Consider the following 17,825-nt stretch of genomic DNA (forward strand, 5'->3'; position numbering starts at 1 on the left):
GTTCTATATTTAACTTTTTTTTTTTTTTTTTTGCGGTACGTGGGCCTCTCACTGTTGTGGCCTCTCCTGTTGCGGAGCACAGGCTCCAGACTTGCAGGCTCAGCAGCCATGGCTCACAGGCCCAGCCGCTCTGCGGCATGTGGGATCCTCCTGGACCAGGCATGAACCCGCGTCCCCTGCATCGGCAGGCGGACTCTCAACCCCTGTGCCACCAGGGGAGCACCGTATTTAACTTTTGATAGTTTGATTAATATGTGTCTTGGCGTGTTTCTCCTTGGATTTATCCTGTATGGGACTCTCTGCACTTCCTGGACTTGATTGACTTTTTCCTTTCCCATATTAGGGAAGTTTTCAACTATAATCTCTTCAAGTATTTTATAAGTCCCTTTCTTTTTCTCTTCTTCTTCTGGGACCCCTATAATTCGAATGTTGGTGCATTTAATGTTGTCTCAGAGGTCTCTGAGACTGTCCTCAATTCTTTTCATTCCTTTTTCTTTATTCTGCTCTGCACTAGTTATTTCCACTATTTTATCTTCCAGGTCACTTATCTTTTCTTCTGCCTCACTTATTCTGCATTGATTCCTTCTAGAGAATTTTCAATTTCATTTATTGTGTTGTTCATCATTGTTTGTTTGCTCTTTAGTTCTTCTAAGTCCTTGTTAAATGTTTCTTGTATTTTCTCCATTCTATTTCCAAGATTTTGGATCATCTTTACTCTCATTATTCTGAATTCTTTTTCAGGTAGACTGCCTATTTCCTCTTCATTTGTTTGATCTGGTGGGTTTTTACCTTGCTCCTTCATCTGCTGTGTGTTTCTCTGTCTTCTCATTTTACTTAACTTACTGTGTTTGGGGTCTCCTTTTCACAGGCAGGTTCGTAGTTCCTGTTGTCTTTGGTGTCTGCCCCCAGTGGTTAAGGTTGGTTCAGTGAGTTGTGTAGGCTTCCTGGTAGAGGGGACTCTGTGTTCTGGTGGATGAGGCTAGATCTTGTCTTTCTGGTGGGCAGGTCTGCATCCGTTAGTGTGTTTTGGGGTGTCTGTGACCTTATTATAATTTTAGGCAGCCTCCCTGCTAATGGGTGGGGCTGTGTTCCTGTCTTGGTAATTGTGTGTCATAGGGTGTCCAGTACTGTAGTTTGCTGGTCGTTGAGTGGAACTGGATCTTAGCGTTGAGATGGAGATCTCTGGGAGAGCTTTCACCGTTTGATATTACGTGGAGCTGCGAGGTCTCTGGTGGACGAATATCCTGAACTCGGCTCTCCCACCTCAGAGGTTCAGGCCTGACACTCAGCTGGAGCACCGAGACCCTGTCAGCCACGTGGCTCAGAAGAAAAGGGAGAAAAAAAGAAAGAAAGAAAGAAAGTAAAATAAAGTTATTAAAATCAAAAATAATTATTAAAAATAAAAGAAATTAAAAAGTAGTTTAAAAAGAAGAAAGCACCCAAACCAAAAAACAATTCCACCAATGATAAGTGCTAAAAACTATACTAAAAACAAAAACAAACAAACAAACAAAAAAACAACGGACCAACGGAACCCTATGACAAATGGTAAAAGAAAGCTATACAGACAACATCACACACAGAAGCATACACATACATACTCACAAAAAGAGAAAAAGGAAATAAATATATATATCGTTGCTCCCAAAGTCCACCACCTCAGTTTTGGGCTGATTCGTTTTCTATTCAGGTATTCCACAGATGCAGGGTACATCAAGTTGATTGTGGAGATTTAATCTGCTGCTCCTGAGGCTGCTGGGAGAAATTTCCCTTTCTCTTCTTTGTTCGCACGGCTCCTTGGGTTCAGCGTTGGATTTGGCCCTGTCTGTGCATGTAGGTCGCCTGAGGGCGTCTGTTTCCACCCAGACAGGACGTTGTTAAAGGAGCAGCTGATTAGTGGGCTCTGGCTCACTCAGGCCGGGGGGAGGGAGAGGCACAGAGTGCGGGGTGAGCCTGTGGTGGCCGAGGCCGGCGTGACATTGCGACAGCCTGAGGCCTGCCGTGCGTTCTCCTGGGGAAGTTGTCCCTGGATCACGAGACTGTGGCAGTGGCGGGCTGCACAGGCTCCCAGGAGGGGAGGTGTGGATAGTGACCTGTGCTCGCACACAGGCTTCTTGGTGGCTGCAACAGCAACCTTAGCATCTCATGCCCGTCTCTGGGGTCTGCGCTGATAGCCGCGGCTCATGCCCGTCTCTGGATCTCATTTAGGCGGTGCTCTGAATCCCCTCTCCTTGTGCATCCTGAAACAATGGTCTCTTGCCTCTTAGGCAGTTCCAGACTTTTTCCCGGACTCCCTCCCGGCTAGCTGTGGTGCAGTAGCCCCCTTCAGGCTGTGCTCAGGCAGCCAACCCCAGTCCTCTCCCTGGGATCTGACCTCTGAAGCCCGAGCCTCAGTTCCCAGCTCCCGTCTGCCTTGGCGGGTGAGCAGACAGGCCTCTCGGGCTGTTGAGTGCTGGTCAGCACCGATCCTCTGTGTGGGAATCTCTCCACTTTGCCCTCCGCACCCCTGTTGCTGTGCTGTCCTCCATGGCTCTGCAGCCTCACCCCCTCCACATCTGTCTCTGCCAGTGAAGGGGCTTCCTAGTGTGTGGAAACCTTTCCTCCTTCACAGCTCCCTCCCAGAGATGCAGGTCCCATCCATATTCTTTCGTGTCTGTTTTTTCTTTTTTCTTTTGCCCTACCCAGGTACGTGGGGGAGTTTCTTGCCTTTTGGGAGGTCTGAGGTCTTCTGCCAGCGTTCAGCAGGTGTTCTGTAGGAGCTGTTCCACGTGTAGATGTATTTCTGGTGTATCTGTGGGGAGGAAGGTGATCTCCACGTCTTACTCTTCTGCCATCGTGAACGTCTCCTGGCTGTTTCATTTTTGACTAATTATTTAGCCTCTTTATGCCTCTACTTTTTTCACAGTAAGTGGCATGGAAACCTTCCCACCCAGGTTCTCTTTTTCACTGTATGCAGCCAGGCAACTGTTCCTCAACCTCAGCTCTGTGAGAAAGGGGATATGTTTTCCTCCAAACTCCAGAACTCCACACCCCAGAGGCCCTCCTTTGGTCATGCTGCCTCTCCCCTTCTGCCTAGTTTATTCTTTTTTATATCTTCTCAGTACACACTATCCATCCTACTAGTGAGAATTTGGAATATTCCAAGTAATGATCACAATATCCTTTATATCTTAACTAAAAACAATAACAAAAATTTCTATAATAGGATATAAAATTTGAGGTAGAAAATGTTATTATTTCTTAGTAACCAGTGCTTGACATTCTTGTTGAATTGAAGACATTGCTGTCAAGTAAATATATGTATATTTATGATTTCTTTTCCTGACAGCATTAATGTCAATCCCTGTGCGTAAGCTTCTCTTGAATGTGACACATTTATCCACAATCTTACAGAATCTCTTTCTTGTCATTATTTTCTGCCAAGAACTGCAACAGACTTTGACCACTGTGCAGAGGGGTTTTCCTGAGTAACACGTTATCAGATATTGATGAATTGCTTCAGCAGGTTTGGGGGGCTTGAGAAAAGTGACTCTGATTACAAAGCCAACACCTGAATCTGTCACCCTGAGGAGACACTAACGCCAGCCGTTCTCTGTGGGTGACCTTCCATTAGCAAGTTTGGTCTTGTTGATTATCTCGAATTTGGCAGTGAATCTGAATAATATATGGATGACTTACATAGTCTCATTGCCTTTTCTCTTTATGAATAACAGCTGTTCTCATGGCATAAAATCCTGAAGTTTAACACTGAAGTTTGATCTAGAATGTTAAGTAGTAAACACTTTTGGAAGCACCTAAGCTGATCTTTTTTGATAAAAAGCAATGATCAGGGGCTTCCCTGGTGGCGCAGTGGTTGAGAGTCCGCCTGCAGATGCAGGGGATGTGGGTTCGTGCCCCAGTCCGGGAAGATCCCACATGCCTCTGAGCGGCTGGGCCCATGAGCCATGGCCGCTGAGCCTGTGCGTCCGGAGCCTGTGCTCCGCAACGGGAGAGGCCACAACAGTGAGAGGCCCGCGTACCAAAAAAAAAAAAAAAAAAAAGCAATGATCAGTCTCCAACTTTTACCAACTCTTGGGAATAGAAATCTGATCTTGAGCCTTGAAAATTTCAAAATTATGGTGATCAACACCTTCAGTCCTGGTCTTCGGGTTTGCTAAATTATTTTTTAACAAGGCTATGAATGTAGAATTTTCTAGATATATAAATGTTTTATACTGAAGCTATCCATTGTCAGGGAAGGAAAACATATTTATACATGAAGTCAGCTGTATTTCATGTCCTTGATAGAGTCCTTGATGTTGTATATCCACCTTGTAAAATATAGTGACTTGCCTCCTACTGACATACATTGCTGTGTGGGGGGGGCAGTAGTTTTTGTGTAGGTCACATGAAATTAGGTGGTGAATATCAGCTTTGGGGTAGTTATATGGGTTCTGTAACTCCCCATTTAATTATATTCAAATAGGCATTACACTCAGTAAAAACGTCAAAATACAAATAACCAGAAAGTCACCAAAAAACTGGTGAATATCTCTGAAATGAAGTCATCAAACATGACACAGTAATTTCTCAAATGGGGTGGGGTGCAGGGAAAGAATTGCGAAAATAAGATCTGTGAGGTCTTTTTTTTTTTTTCTTGCGTTATGCGGGCCTCTCACTGTTGTGGCCTCTCCCGTTGGGGAGCACAGCCTCTGGACGCACAGGCTCAGCGGCCATGGCTCACGGGCCCAGCCACTCCGCAGTATGTGGGATCTTCCCGGACCGGGACACGAACCCGCATCCCCTGCATCAGCAGGCAGACTCTCAACCGCTGCGCCACCAGGGAAGCCCAATCTGTGAGGTCTTTTTCACACCAAAATGTAGTTTTCTTTTCAATGATAGATACATAGCAATTGGAGAAAACTTTCCATAGTCAATCTTCACTCCATGCTGATTTTTTTTACTTTGACCCACACATTTATTCCTATGGAAACATAGATTGTATCTTTACTGCAAAGGGTGGCAGGGTCTGGGAGGAGAGAAGTAGTAGGAGAGAAGAGGGTGAGGAAAAGGGCAAAGTTAGGAGGAAAAGTCACAGGATTTCCACAGTGGTGATTAGCTTAAGGCCCACAGCTTAGACTCTTGCCAGTCAGGTAGCTGTTTCCATGGTAACAACTGGAGCAGCAGAGTTATCAAAATGTAATGAGTTGCAAAGGCAAAAAGTAAAATTCACAATTTTGCTTGTAGAGCAAAAGATTTGGCACGTTCCCTTTTTTTTTTTTCCTGGACAAGTTAGGTTTAAATTGGGGGGCATTGAAAATCCTTGATTTTACAAAAAAAGTACTGGATTATAAAGCTGTTAGTGGAACATTTCTTTTGTTCTTTTTTTAAATGGAATTTACATTCATAAGCTTAACATTAAGAGTTGCTAAAACTAGAAACCAGGTACAAATTCAAGTCACCAAATTCAAGACACCCAAGGTCCTAGGGACTTCAGATCTTTCAGAATCCTTTTGAGTTAATGAACAAACATGCTGGTCTGTTTTTCTACCTTGGTGGAATGCCTTGGTCTCTAGGGATATCACTGGGTTACTAAAGAATATCAACTGAGAGAGAGAGAGGTAAAGCTTACCTGAGATACATGAGTTCATTTTGGATTCATGGACATCTTTTTTTTTTTTTTTTAACTGAAAGTTTGTACTTCTTTTTTTTTTTTAATTTATTTATTTTTTATTTATTTATTTTTGGCTGCATTGGTTCTTCGTTGCTGCACGTGGGCTTTCTATAGTTGCTGCGAGCAGGGAATACTCTTCGTTGCAGTGCACGGGCCTCATTGCCGTGGCCTCTCTTGGTGCGGAGCACAGGCTCCAGGCACGTGGGCCTCAGTAGTTGCTGCACGCAGGCTCAGCAGTTGTGGACCACGGGCTCTAGAGCGCAGGCTCAGCAGCTGTGGCGCACGGGCTTAATTGCTCCGTGGCATGTGGGATCTTCCTGGACCAGGGATCGAACCCGTGTGCCCTGCATCGGTAGGTGGATTCTCAATCACTGCGCCACCAGGGAAGCCCCATGGACATCTTTTTGGAAAACAAAGATGACAAACCTGACCTAGGCTGTTGGGGATTTTAAGGAGGGGAATGTTATGTCAAAAGGCAGAAAGTCCCCCTTCAAAGTTTGCTTGTTTTAAATTCTTAGGAATCAGGTCTATTCTATTTATCTCGGGAATATGAATACTGATTGTGTTGTTCATTCATGTTTAGTAAAAATATTATGGAGTTTTATTACCTCAGTCCCTACATTGAATTTGAAGTAAACCATGGGTTTTCACCAGCTTGAAATGTTCATGCCTGCACAAATGTCAAATTCATGTTATAAAATTCTGCAGGGGATACCGTAAATTTTGATGATCTAAACTAGTTTAATCTGGAGACATCACTTAGATACCAGTTATAAAATGAAGTTGTCAATAAACAAAACAAACCTCACCATCCAAATCATTCATTATATTGGGGCATTCTGGGAATATACGATCTAAGATAGACTGGAATAAATGGTCATATTAATTTCACATAGCAAGCATGGACAAATACTAGACTTAGATAAATCATTAAAATGCCTGGTTCCATGTGTATGAAGAGTCTCATGGACAGTTTGGAATGATACAGGAATAATTGTTATTTAAGTGTATATTAGCTTAAGAAGGAGCTAACACTTTTTCCTTTTTTCAGTACATGAAGATGATGGGTGTAAACTCCTGCAGCCACTTTTTTGCCTGGATTATAGAGAGTGTTGCATTTTTACTGGTTACCATCATCATCCTCATCATTATACTCAAGTTTGGCAATATTCTTCCAAAAACAAATGGGTTCATTTTGTTCCTGTATTTTTCGGACTATAGCTTCTCAGTTCTTGCCATGAGCTACCTTATCAGTGTCTTCTTCAACAACACCAACATTGCAGCTCTGATTGGAAGCCTCATCTACATCATTGCCTTTTTTCCATTTATTGTTCTGGTTACAATTGAGAATGAGTTGAGCTGTATAATAAAAGTATTCATGGTGAGTCAGCTGTCAGAACTGAATGGCCAGGGTGTGAAAGGAGTGGACCTTTTTTGGTGGTCTTGGCTCTCCAACTGAGAATACACTTATCTAAATGTAAAAGTTCAGTGTTTGCAAAATATAAGTAACTGTCCTGATGAGAGTCAGTTACATTATTGTCTACCATACAAGTGTAAGACTATGAAAAGAAAACTTTTTCTCCACGGTTTCTAAAACTATAATATGTGATGCTACTATAAGATAGTACCTGAAGAAAGAACAGTTAGAATGTAGTACATCAGGTTTTGAAGATCATCAAGAATTCTGACTTCTCTTTGGCCCAATTCCTTAAATATCTTAGAGCCTCTATAGCTGGCATTGTTCTCATAAATGAATAATTCTCATGGTTTTTATGACATATAATATAACATACAGGCATAAAGACAAATACGCTGAGAGCATATAATCAACTTTGAATTCTTTCCTGCTTTTTCAATTAAAGTACTAAATTAATTTAAGAATTTTAACGAAAGCATTAAGTTTACTGACTTTGAAATTTGGAAAGCAGAAGTAAAGCTCATCATTGACTGCGAGCCATGTTAAAACTTTGCTGTTTATGGAAATAGAAAGTGATAAATAACTTTCATTTGACATTGACCACCTTGAGTTTAAACAACATCTAAATTTTTAATTTGTTGCATTATTAGTAGTCAATTGACAGTATATTTTCGTGCATAAAACTTCGATCACTTGAAGTCAATCTCTGAAGTACAAACATCTTCTGGCCCCTAACATTTCATTTGATATTAGCCTTAACATTGCATTACCCTATTATTAGTGGTTTTATAAATTGCTAAGCAACATTTAATAAGTTTAGATATATATATTTTGGATTTTTGATAAATATTTTTCAAATTATAATTTTACTGCTTTTGTTTTCTGCTATTTCCTCTCCTATTCTTCCAGAGTTGTAGCATGCTTGGTAAGGGACCTCTGTGATTTTAAATATGCTTAGAGAGTTAACGTCAGTTTTATCTATATAAGTGCCCAAAGTTTTAAGTATGTTAAGATCCCTCTGGGCGAAATGTGTGAAATCTACAAGAACTATCATTGCCATTGATTTTCTTCACAGAGCCTGCTGTCCCCAACAGCTTTCAGCTATGCAAGTCAGTACATTGCACGATATGAGGAGCAGGGCATTGGTAGGTTCACTTCCTTTACAACTGGATTTTATCTTCCACACCTGCAATATGTCTCACAAAAAGAATAAATCTATGTGTTCACTTCTTAGGTCTTCAGTGGGAAAATATGTACAGTTCCCCAGTTCAGGATGACACCACTTCGTTTGGCTGGCTATGCTGTCTAATCCTAGCCGACTCTTTCATTTATTTCCTTATTGCTTGGTATGTCAGGAACGTTTTCCCAGGTACAAACATGCTTCCTATAGATACATGCTTTTTTATGGTAATAAATTATATTTATTATAAATCTGCTAATATATATTTTCTAATATTTTTCTTTGCCACATATCATCTCCAAAAAGAAACACTGAAATCCCAAAACTAAACAAAATTTTCCAGGAGGAGATAATGCACTGTTGAGTTTTTTCTCTGATGTTCCTTTAAAGGATAGCGTGAATTAAGGAGCATGGAATCCAGTCTTTCCAAATGGGAGAACAAGATATCATAAGGCAAAAATCAAGTCTCCTAATTCTAAGGAGAACTTATCCGGTTCTAATGGAACAAGACTGGTGGGATTCCCCTCCTAGGTCTCAAGTGGTTAAAACTTCAACATGATCAGGAGTTTTTCCACTAAGTCTTATTTATATTTGTACGTTTTTGATGCTATAAATGAATAAAAGACTATTATTCTATTCCAGTTATATAAAATTTCTGTAAAAGAGAGGTATATAGAGACAAAGCAGATCAGTGATTGCCTGTAACTTGGGTTGAAAGTAGGGATTATCTGCAAAGGGCATGGGAGAAAGTTTTGGAGTTATTGGAATTTTTGGATTGTGGTTATGGTTGCACAACTTTATTTACTAAAAATCGTCTCACTCTACACTTACAATGATTAAATTTTATGGTATGTAACTATACCCAATGAAGCTGTTTAAAAAAGAAAGAATTTTTTAAAAGGCTATCTTTTTTACTTTACTTTGGAAACTGAGACCACAAAAAAATAAAAATACTTCCTGAACGCTGTATAGTAAGTACTCTGTTATTTAGCTTCTGATGCTTAATATTAGCAATCAATTAATAATTACTTTTCCTAATACATTTTTGTTACAGGTACATATGGTATGGCAGCTCCATGGTATTTTCCATTCCTTCCTTCCTATTGGAAGGAGCGGTTGGGATGCGCAGAAGTGAAGCATGAGAAAAGCAATGGCCTTATCTTTACTAATATCATGATGCAGAACACCATCCCATCTGCCAGTAAGACAAGTAGGTCAACAACATGCATTATTATGAGAGAAGTGATATAAAATTTACATGACTAGTGATTTGAATTATCTTTTTCTAAATGGCAAAATTATCCTTTTAGTCATGGATGAATATGTCTACACATATGTGTTGGGACTCTTAGAGAGATTAAATTGTGGCTTTTTCTGAGCTCATTAGCCCAGTTGGTTAGCATATGGTGCTAATTAGGCCAAGATTGCAGATCCCTTTGTGTTCCAGTTAGATTCACACAGAGAGAAACTTTGTTCCTTGGCGCCAGTCTGCACCCCTCACCTCAGCCGTCTGTCACTAGTCATAAGGAGTAACCAAGTAACAAGTATGGATAATTTAGCCTAACCCGTCAGCAACACTGAACAGACAGTTTAAGGCTCATGTTTTACTGACATTGGGTGAGCAGTGTCAGCTTCATAAAGTAAGGATGACCCATATAAGTGGTCCTTCTGTGATGCCTGAAGGAAATGTGGAGAGTAATTAATGAACCGATTCTATAAACCACAGATCTGAGCGAGCCTTGTCACTGTAGACATTTATTCTGTAAGTAGATATCATCCTGTCCAATTGGAGGACCAAGCCTTAAAATTGTGTTTTGAGTATTTGAGATCTGTGGAATAAAGGAGAATTCATTATTATGATACTATATTCTGAGACTCCTTTTTCTGACAGGGAAGGGCAATATAAACCTTAGAGTGTGGTTCCCCGCCCTCATTCATTTTTGAAACAAGTGAGAAGGCTGAAGACTATAGTAGATCATTTATTCCTGGAATGATTTTTTACTTTGAGGCTTGTGCTTTTATAGTCTTCAATTTTTAATTAATGAAAAGTCTAACTCTAGCTTCATTTATCTTCCTTGTGAGCTTACAAGTCTTTTCTTAATTTCTTTCCAGGTCCTGAATACGTGTTTCCCTCCAACACTGAGTCTGAACCTAAAGATCTCACAGTTGGGGTTGCCCTGCATGGGGTCACAAAGAACTATGGCTCAAAAATTGCTGTTGCTAACCTCAGTCTGAACTTTTATGAAGGACATATTACTTCATTGCTGGGGCCCAATGGCGCTGGGAAAACTACTACCATGTATGTTACTTTTCAACACTTAGGTGTCATGGAAGCATATTACTTAATGTTTCCTCACTTCTTTCATAAATATAAAGTTGTTACAACTCCCAGATGGATTAAGATAGCTCAAGTTGTTTCCTGGAAAATGGAGTCCAAGTCAAAGGTCCGAATTGTGAGCTCAAAGTCCAGATCAGACCCACCAGATAGGTTTATTTGCTCTACCTAATATTGGCACACTGGTACTTCTTAAAATTTCTAATTTCAGTGCCAGCATTTAAAAATGGGAGAGTTCTCCAATACATATAAATATTCCTGCTATCTCTTAGATAATAGGAAGTTCTGGCAACATTGGATCTACAGGCTTCGGTAGAGACAATTGTTTGGGGCTTGTTAGTGACTGTTCTCAAAGGGGCCATCTACTTTCTGGTTCATCCCTGGTCCCCACCTATCTTTACTGCCTCATACATTCAGTCTATTTCATTTCTCTGCATTTTTATCCTGGCCCATGTACCAGTTTGGGTTCACAAACCTTGGTATAAACACACTCAGCCCCAGCCACTCTATTACAGAGAACCCTTACCTTGATTCATGAAGAAAGAAAAGGATCACCAGCTATCAGATATAGATCAGAAAGGCCACAAGTGGTACATGGGCTGCTCTTTCTCTCTCTTCAGTTAACTAGCATTTTCCTGTATCCTAATGGAGAAGATTCAAATGTTTTTAAAGTGACATTCTGTTGAATTTTTTTCTGTGACTCACCTCCAGTGCTCTACTAGGCTTAGCTTGGAGTCAGCTCTAAGATGCTGTTGGTGCTTTAGGCCTTATTTGAGAACAAGTGTCTGTTGTTGGATATGCTATTTGCTATCATCATGAGTAAGCTCAGTGACTGCCAGAACATATACAAATTAATCTTTAGTAAATAAAAGGGGACAAAGGAAAGTTATGAAATGAGTGAACATGCAGCTACTCTCATTTATATGACCTGTTTCAATTCAGAGTTGGCTTTCTAGTAAGAATACAATGCTTAAAATGTAAGATTTCTAACAGGTAACAAGAGGACAATGAAGAAAAGTGATGGAGAAGGATTTTGAAGAGGCTATAATTTTAGCTGAGAAAGTCCCCATTTCAGTTTTCTGAATATAAAGAAATATGTTATTTGATTTTAATGTGTATTTATGGGAAGAATTACATATTATATTGATTCCCTATTTAATCCACAATAGTCATTTAAGATCTATTACGTGCATGACACTAGTTAGGTACTGAGGGTGGTGAGATAACAAGTCCTTTCCCTGACCTCATGGAGCTTACATTTTAGTGGAGAAGATGGATATTAAATAACTTCCCAGTTTACGGACCATCTGAAATATGAGGAGTTTGTAGGTGAGAATATTTTCGTCACAGGGTAGAGTAAGGGACTTAAGATGACCAAAGTTCATGTGGAAAACAGAAATTTGAGGCTTAATTGCGTATGGGTACTACCTGATGCCAGGGAAGTGCAGGAGTTTGCTCAAGGAGGGAGTGCATTTGCAGTTAAAAAGCGCAACCATTTCTGTCATTGCTACCACCATCACCCCACCACTATCATCATCATCATCACATAGTGTTTCTATCACACTCTAAATTATTGGAGGCATAAAAGTAATTTTAATTTTTATTCCCAATTAATCCCATTGACCTGGCCTGGGAAGATACACTGTAACATTTTTTGCTAACAACTGAGATACATTTAGTCCTAAAATCTAACTCAGAGTTTTGGTTCACACCTAATTTATGGTTTCTTCATTCCCAGCTCACTGTTGACTGGGCTGTTTGAGGCCTCAGCAGGTACCATCTTGGTTTATGGAAAAGATATCAAAACAGATCTCCACACCGTGAGGAAGAACCTGGGGGTCTGCATGCAACATGATGTCCTGTTCGGTTACCTCACTACCAAGGAGCACCTCCTCTTATACGGCTCCATCAAAGCTCCTCACTGGACTAAAAAGCAGCTGCACGAGGAAGTAAAAAGGTCAGATATGACAGCAGTGAGAACATGCGTGGGTAACTCCTCTCAAAAAGAGGTCAAGGTCTAGTAATAATACCAGTAGGAGACAGTTTCTCAGGAAACAATTGTTTTTAGTTTTTCTACTTTTCTAGTATCGTATACATTTAAGGGCATTATCCTCACTGGCCAGTTATACTGGAATTGTTTAACTGTCTTCATCTCTGACTCCCATATTACCCCCAATCCTCTGTTTCTAACCTCTGAGGCTACCATACTGGTCTTTTTTCTTTCTTGCCTGCCTCGGGTCTTAGTTGTGGCACACGGGCTTCTCTCTAGTTGTGGCGTGTAGGTTTTCTCTCTCTAGTTGTGGCACATGGGCTCCCGGGCATGTGGGCTCTGTAGTTTGCAGCATGCAGGCTCTCTCGTTGAGGCACGCAAGCTCAGTAGTTGTGGCACATGGGCTTCGTTGCCCTGCGGCATGTGAGATCTTAGTTCCCCGACCAGGGATCGAACCTGCATCCCCTGCATTGGAAGGTGGATTCTTTACCACTGGGCCACTAGGGAAGTCCCTACCATACTGGTCTTAACTGGACTCCTAGCTTCTACTTTCCCTTGTACAGTCTATTCAAAGAGCAGACAAGGTGACCTTTTTAAACTGCAGATCAGACCAGGTCACTCCTTTGTCAAAACCCTCTTATGGCTTCTCACCACACTCTGTGAAACTCAGGAATGTTCTTACCAAGGCCTATGAGGCACTTCCTGACCTGCTTCCAATCCTTTTGATCTTATTTCCTTCTGCTTTTTCCCCATTCACTCTGCTCTAGGCACGCTCACCCAGGTGCACACTTAGTTATGCTAGGCCTGCTCCAGCCTCAGAACTTCCCATGTACCCTCTACTTAGAGCAGCCTTCCCCAGACAGCCCTTTGACTTACTCCTCCACCTTACTGGTCTCTGCTCAAATGTCAGCTTCTCTGAGGGGACTACCATGTGTAGAATAGATGCCTGAAATAGCATATCCCAGGCACTCATCTCATATACCCTGTATTTTTTTTAATCACACTTATCATGAAATAGCATATTATAAACTTACTTGGGAATGTGTTTATCTACTGAATTTCCCCAGCGTTCCTCCTGATATACACACCTACTAGAACATAATCTCCTAATGGGTTAGGAACGTTATTGGCTCAGTGCTTTTCCACGGCACCTAAAACACAGTCTGGCAGAAAACAGGCAGGTACTCTATAAATATTTGTCAAACGAATGAATAAAATAATGAGCCATGTATTCCTTATGTGGTTTTCTGAGTATTAGTTTTATACCACCAGCTAGATGATAAGTAACAGAAAACTGTATCATGAATCTTCAATAGTTTACCTTGCTGAGCACATAATAGTTGCTTAGTGAATACCTCTCATTTAGGGTGCTTTTTGTATTTTTCCATTGTTCACATTTTCTGTCTGTAAAAAAATAACCACTATATATCATTTTTTAAGGACTTTAAAAGATACTGGACTATATAGCCATCGTCATAAGAGAGTTGGAACATTGTCAGGAGGAATGAAGAGGAAGTTATCCATATCCATAGCTCTTATTGGAGGATCAAGGGTGGTAATTTTAGATGAACCATCCACTGGAGTTGACCCATGCTCTCGCCGAAGTATATGGGATGTCATATCCAAGAACAAAACTGGTATGAGTATCTTCTTATAACTTCGCCAAGCAACAGTCATAATTTTGCCCTCTGGGATGCACACAAAGAAGTTAAAGCCTTTTCTGTTTATAATCTCCATTAAAGATCTAAGGTGTGCTCTTCCTTTTGTGAGGTCTTCTCTTCTCCCAGCTAAATTCCTGGATCAATTAGTTAATATCTATGTAGTGCCCACTGTGAATTGAGCACTTAACTGGCCCTTTTGAGAGCATGCAAATCCAATAGAAGTTCCAAATTCTGCCTAGAGGAGCTTAGAATCTAATTAGAGATACCAAACATACACAAATGAAAATAAACTGAAAACAGACTAAATAAGTGCTAACAGGATGTGAAGCAAAGGAGCAATCAGAGTGGAGTGGCTTAATCAGAGAAGAATATTCAAAAAGTCTTTAAAATTACTGCTTTTTCATAGTGAAGGGAGGGAGGGAGAGAGAGAGACAGAAAGAAAGAGAGAGAAGGGAAGTGACAGAAAGAAAGAGAGAGAATGGAAGTGAAGCCAAGGGGACAGACTAAGGGATTAGGAAGAGTTGCCCCCCCTGCAGAGTGTGGACACTCAGCCTTACAGCATAAGCGATGTGTATTTGCTGCCAATTTATAAGAAAAACATTTAGGAATACCCCGTCCGCATTTCTCAGTTTGAAAGCTCATTCTGATCAGTTTTTCAGTTAGCCCATAAAACGTGACTCTCCTCCTCATAAATCACAGGCTTTACTTGTGCTAACTCCGTACATCCTGGGAACTGCAGCTTCACTTTTCATTCTTGGTTGTTCTCCTCTGTATTTTCAAGCCAGAACAATCATTCTGTCGACACACCACTTGGACGAGGCTGAAGTGCTGAGTGACCGCATCGCCTTCCTGGAGGAGGGTGGGCTGCGCTGCTGCGGGTCACCATTTTATCTCAAGGAAGCCTTTGGGGACGGGTATCACCTCACACTCACCAAGAAAAAGGTTTGTAGGAGAGAAAACATACCTCATTATGGGACCGTAAATTAAGTTTTGTATGAAACAGAAGCAGAATGTGTCCAACTTTATTCATTGCTAAAATTAATCTGTTAGGATCATGTTTCTCAAACTGAGCGAGTATCAGAACCACTGAAGGTCTTTTGTTAAACCCAAATTTCTGGCTCCACCCCCAAGAGTCTCTGATTCGGTAAATCTGGTATGAGGCTCCAGAATTTGCTGCATTTCTGCCAAGGTCCACATCAGCCCGTGTGCTGCTGCTCCTACTGGTCTGGGATTGCACACTGAGAACCAATGTGCTCGATGAAAGAAAGGTCTGTACTAAGGTTACTGATGGAGGATCAGCCTGTTAGTTTCCCTAGCATTTCAGCCTCTAAGGCTAAAAATTAGGTTTTCCGCTCTATAAAAAGCAAATGAAGAGAATATGCAGTCATGTATTCACTTTCTGATCAGTATTCCTTGAATGGCAATGTGGAGATTAATTCAGACAGGCCAGTGGTGCTTTCACATCTTGGAAGAACAAAAGTGCTTACTAAGGCTCCCTGGACCACCTAAAATAGCATAGGTATCAACACTGTGCCAGAGGTATATGCTATTAGGAAGGTTTTGACCACTATCATTTATTTTACATCTGATCGTCCGGATGTGACTTCCAAAATATAAAAGAGTAGTCCATTGTTATATTCATTAATTCATTCGAAAACTTATGTATTAGGTGCATACGATATCTTAATATGTGCCCAAGACACTGTTCTAGGTGCTGGGGATACAGCAGTGAACTGATGATATTAAGATCTCTGCCCTCATGGAGTTTATATTCTGATGGGGTGTGGGGAATTCAGGTGGTAAAATTGATAAATATATTATTTAGAATATTAGCAGGTGATAAAGGCTGTGGGTAGAATAAAGCAGAGGAAGGGGCATGGGGAGTGCTGGGCGGTGCCATTTTAAGTAGGGTAGTAAGAGAAGGGGTCTCTGAGAAGGTGACAGTTGAGCCAAGAGTTGAGGCCAGGCAGAGAGTGAGCCATGCCACTATCTGGGGCAAAGGAACAATTGCAAAGGCCCTGAGGAGGAAGCATGCCTGAGCCTGAAGCGTCCGACGACAGAAGGAGTCTGTTGTCACTAGGGTGGGGCACATACATAAGAGGGAAAAGAGGATGGTGAGCAAGGAGGCTGGAGAAGGGACAGGGTGAGGTGAGAGAGGGGAGCCAGTAGAAAGTGACTTATAGGCACTTATAGTGCACTTATAGGCACTTATAGTGACTTATAGGCAAGTAGAGGGGTCCCAGTGGGACACGAAGCCACAAGAGGAGTGATGTGTTATCACTATGTGGCATAGGTCTGAACTGGCCTAAAAGAACTTGCCACCCTCTGATTGGGGCCCTTGGGCACTACAGTGTAAAGACAAGGGAGTTTTTAACTTCTCTTTTCGTCTCTAGAGTCCAAATGTAAATGCAAGTGCAGTATGTGACACGACAGCTGTGACAGCAGTGATCCAATCACATCTCCCTGAAGCCTACCTCAAGGAGGACATCGGGGGAGAGCTTGTCTATGTGCTTCCTCCGTTTAGCACCAACGTCTCAGGGGCCTATCTTTCACTCCTGAGAACACTGGACAATGGCCTGAGTGACCTCAACGTCGGGTGTTATGGCATTTCAGATACCACCATGGAAGAGGTATACCTGGACATTTCCTTTTTGCTTAAAACTGGTTAACTTGCTTGTTCCTTTAGAATAAATGTGAACAGTTCTTTTTAGAAAGAAAAGAAATATTTAAAAGTAAACATTTCAGGGCTTCCCTGGTGGTGCAGTGGTTAAGAATCTGCCTGGCAATGCAGGGGACACGCGTTTGAGCCCTGGTCCGGGAAGATCCCACATGCCACAGAGCAACTAAGCCCGTGCACCACAACTACGGAGTCTACGCTCTAGAGCCCGTGAGCCACAACTACTGAGCCTGCGCTCTAGAGCCCACAGGCCACAACTACTGAAGCCCACGTGCCTAGAGCCCATGCTCCACAACAAGAGAAGCCACCGCAATGAGAAGCCTGTGCACCACAACCAAGAGTAGCCCCCACTCCCCGCAACTAGAGAAAGCCACATGCAGCAACGAAGACCCAATGCAACCAAAAATCAATCAATAAATTTTAAAACATAAATAAATAAACATTTCAAGAAGGGAACCAAAAATAAAGATGCTTTTGATTACAAAAAATTTAAAAATTAAAAAAAAACATTTTACAAAATCAAAATCTTAAAATTATCTCAATACCGTTGTTATGTAAGACTGACTTCTGAGAACAAACATGTTGCTTCACTTAGAGAACACATATCTTTTACATACAAATATGTTCACTTAAAGTCCCTCTCAAAAATGTTCACTTAAAGTCGTACTTATTTGTCTCAATAAATATGGTAAAAATTTAAAATCAAAATTGAGCTTAGAAACTAGAAAACAGGCCACCATCAAAAAAATCTACAAACAGTAAATGCTGGAGAGGGTGTGGAGAAAAGGGAACCCTCTTGCACTGTTGGTGGGAATGTAAATTGATACAGCCACTATGGAGAACAGTATGGAGGTTTCTTAAAAAACTAAAAATAGAACTACCATACGACCCAGCAATCCCACTACTGGGCAC

General features: G+C 41.3%; 1 protein-coding gene across 3 annotated transcripts in view; it reads left to right on the forward strand.

The window, feature by feature from the left end:
• The window catches only part of ABCA12 (ATP binding cassette subfamily A member 12), a 180,790-nt gene that overhangs the window by 124,089 nt on the left and 38,876 nt on the right, over positions 1–17,825 (forward strand). For all 3 annotated transcript variants that reach the window (XM_027122124.1, XM_027122141.1, XM_027122131.1), the window contains 9 exons: positions 6,705–7,034; positions 8,146–8,215; positions 8,305–8,439; positions 9,305–9,460; positions 10,363–10,549; positions 12,324–12,542; positions 14,016–14,212; positions 15,018–15,178; positions 16,630–16,866. In XM_027122124.1, the coding sequence (XP_026977925.1) occupies positions 6,705–7,034; positions 8,146–8,215; positions 8,305–8,439; positions 9,305–9,460; positions 10,363–10,549; positions 12,324–12,542; positions 14,016–14,212; positions 15,018–15,178; positions 16,630–16,866 (1,692 nt within the window). The remainder of the gene's footprint in view (positions 1–6,704; positions 7,035–8,145; positions 8,216–8,304; positions 8,440–9,304; positions 9,461–10,362; positions 10,550–12,323; positions 12,543–14,015; positions 14,213–15,017; positions 15,179–16,629; positions 16,867–17,825) is intronic.

This window comes from Aethalodelphis obliquidens, unplaced genomic scaffold, assembly GCF_003676395.1.
Source record: "Aethalodelphis obliquidens isolate GAN/ISIS:26980383/991018 unplaced genomic scaffold, ASM367639v1 scaffold2, whole genome shotgun sequence".
Classification (NCBI taxonomy): Eukaryota; Metazoa; Chordata; class Mammalia; order Artiodactyla; family Delphinidae; genus Aethalodelphis; species Aethalodelphis obliquidens.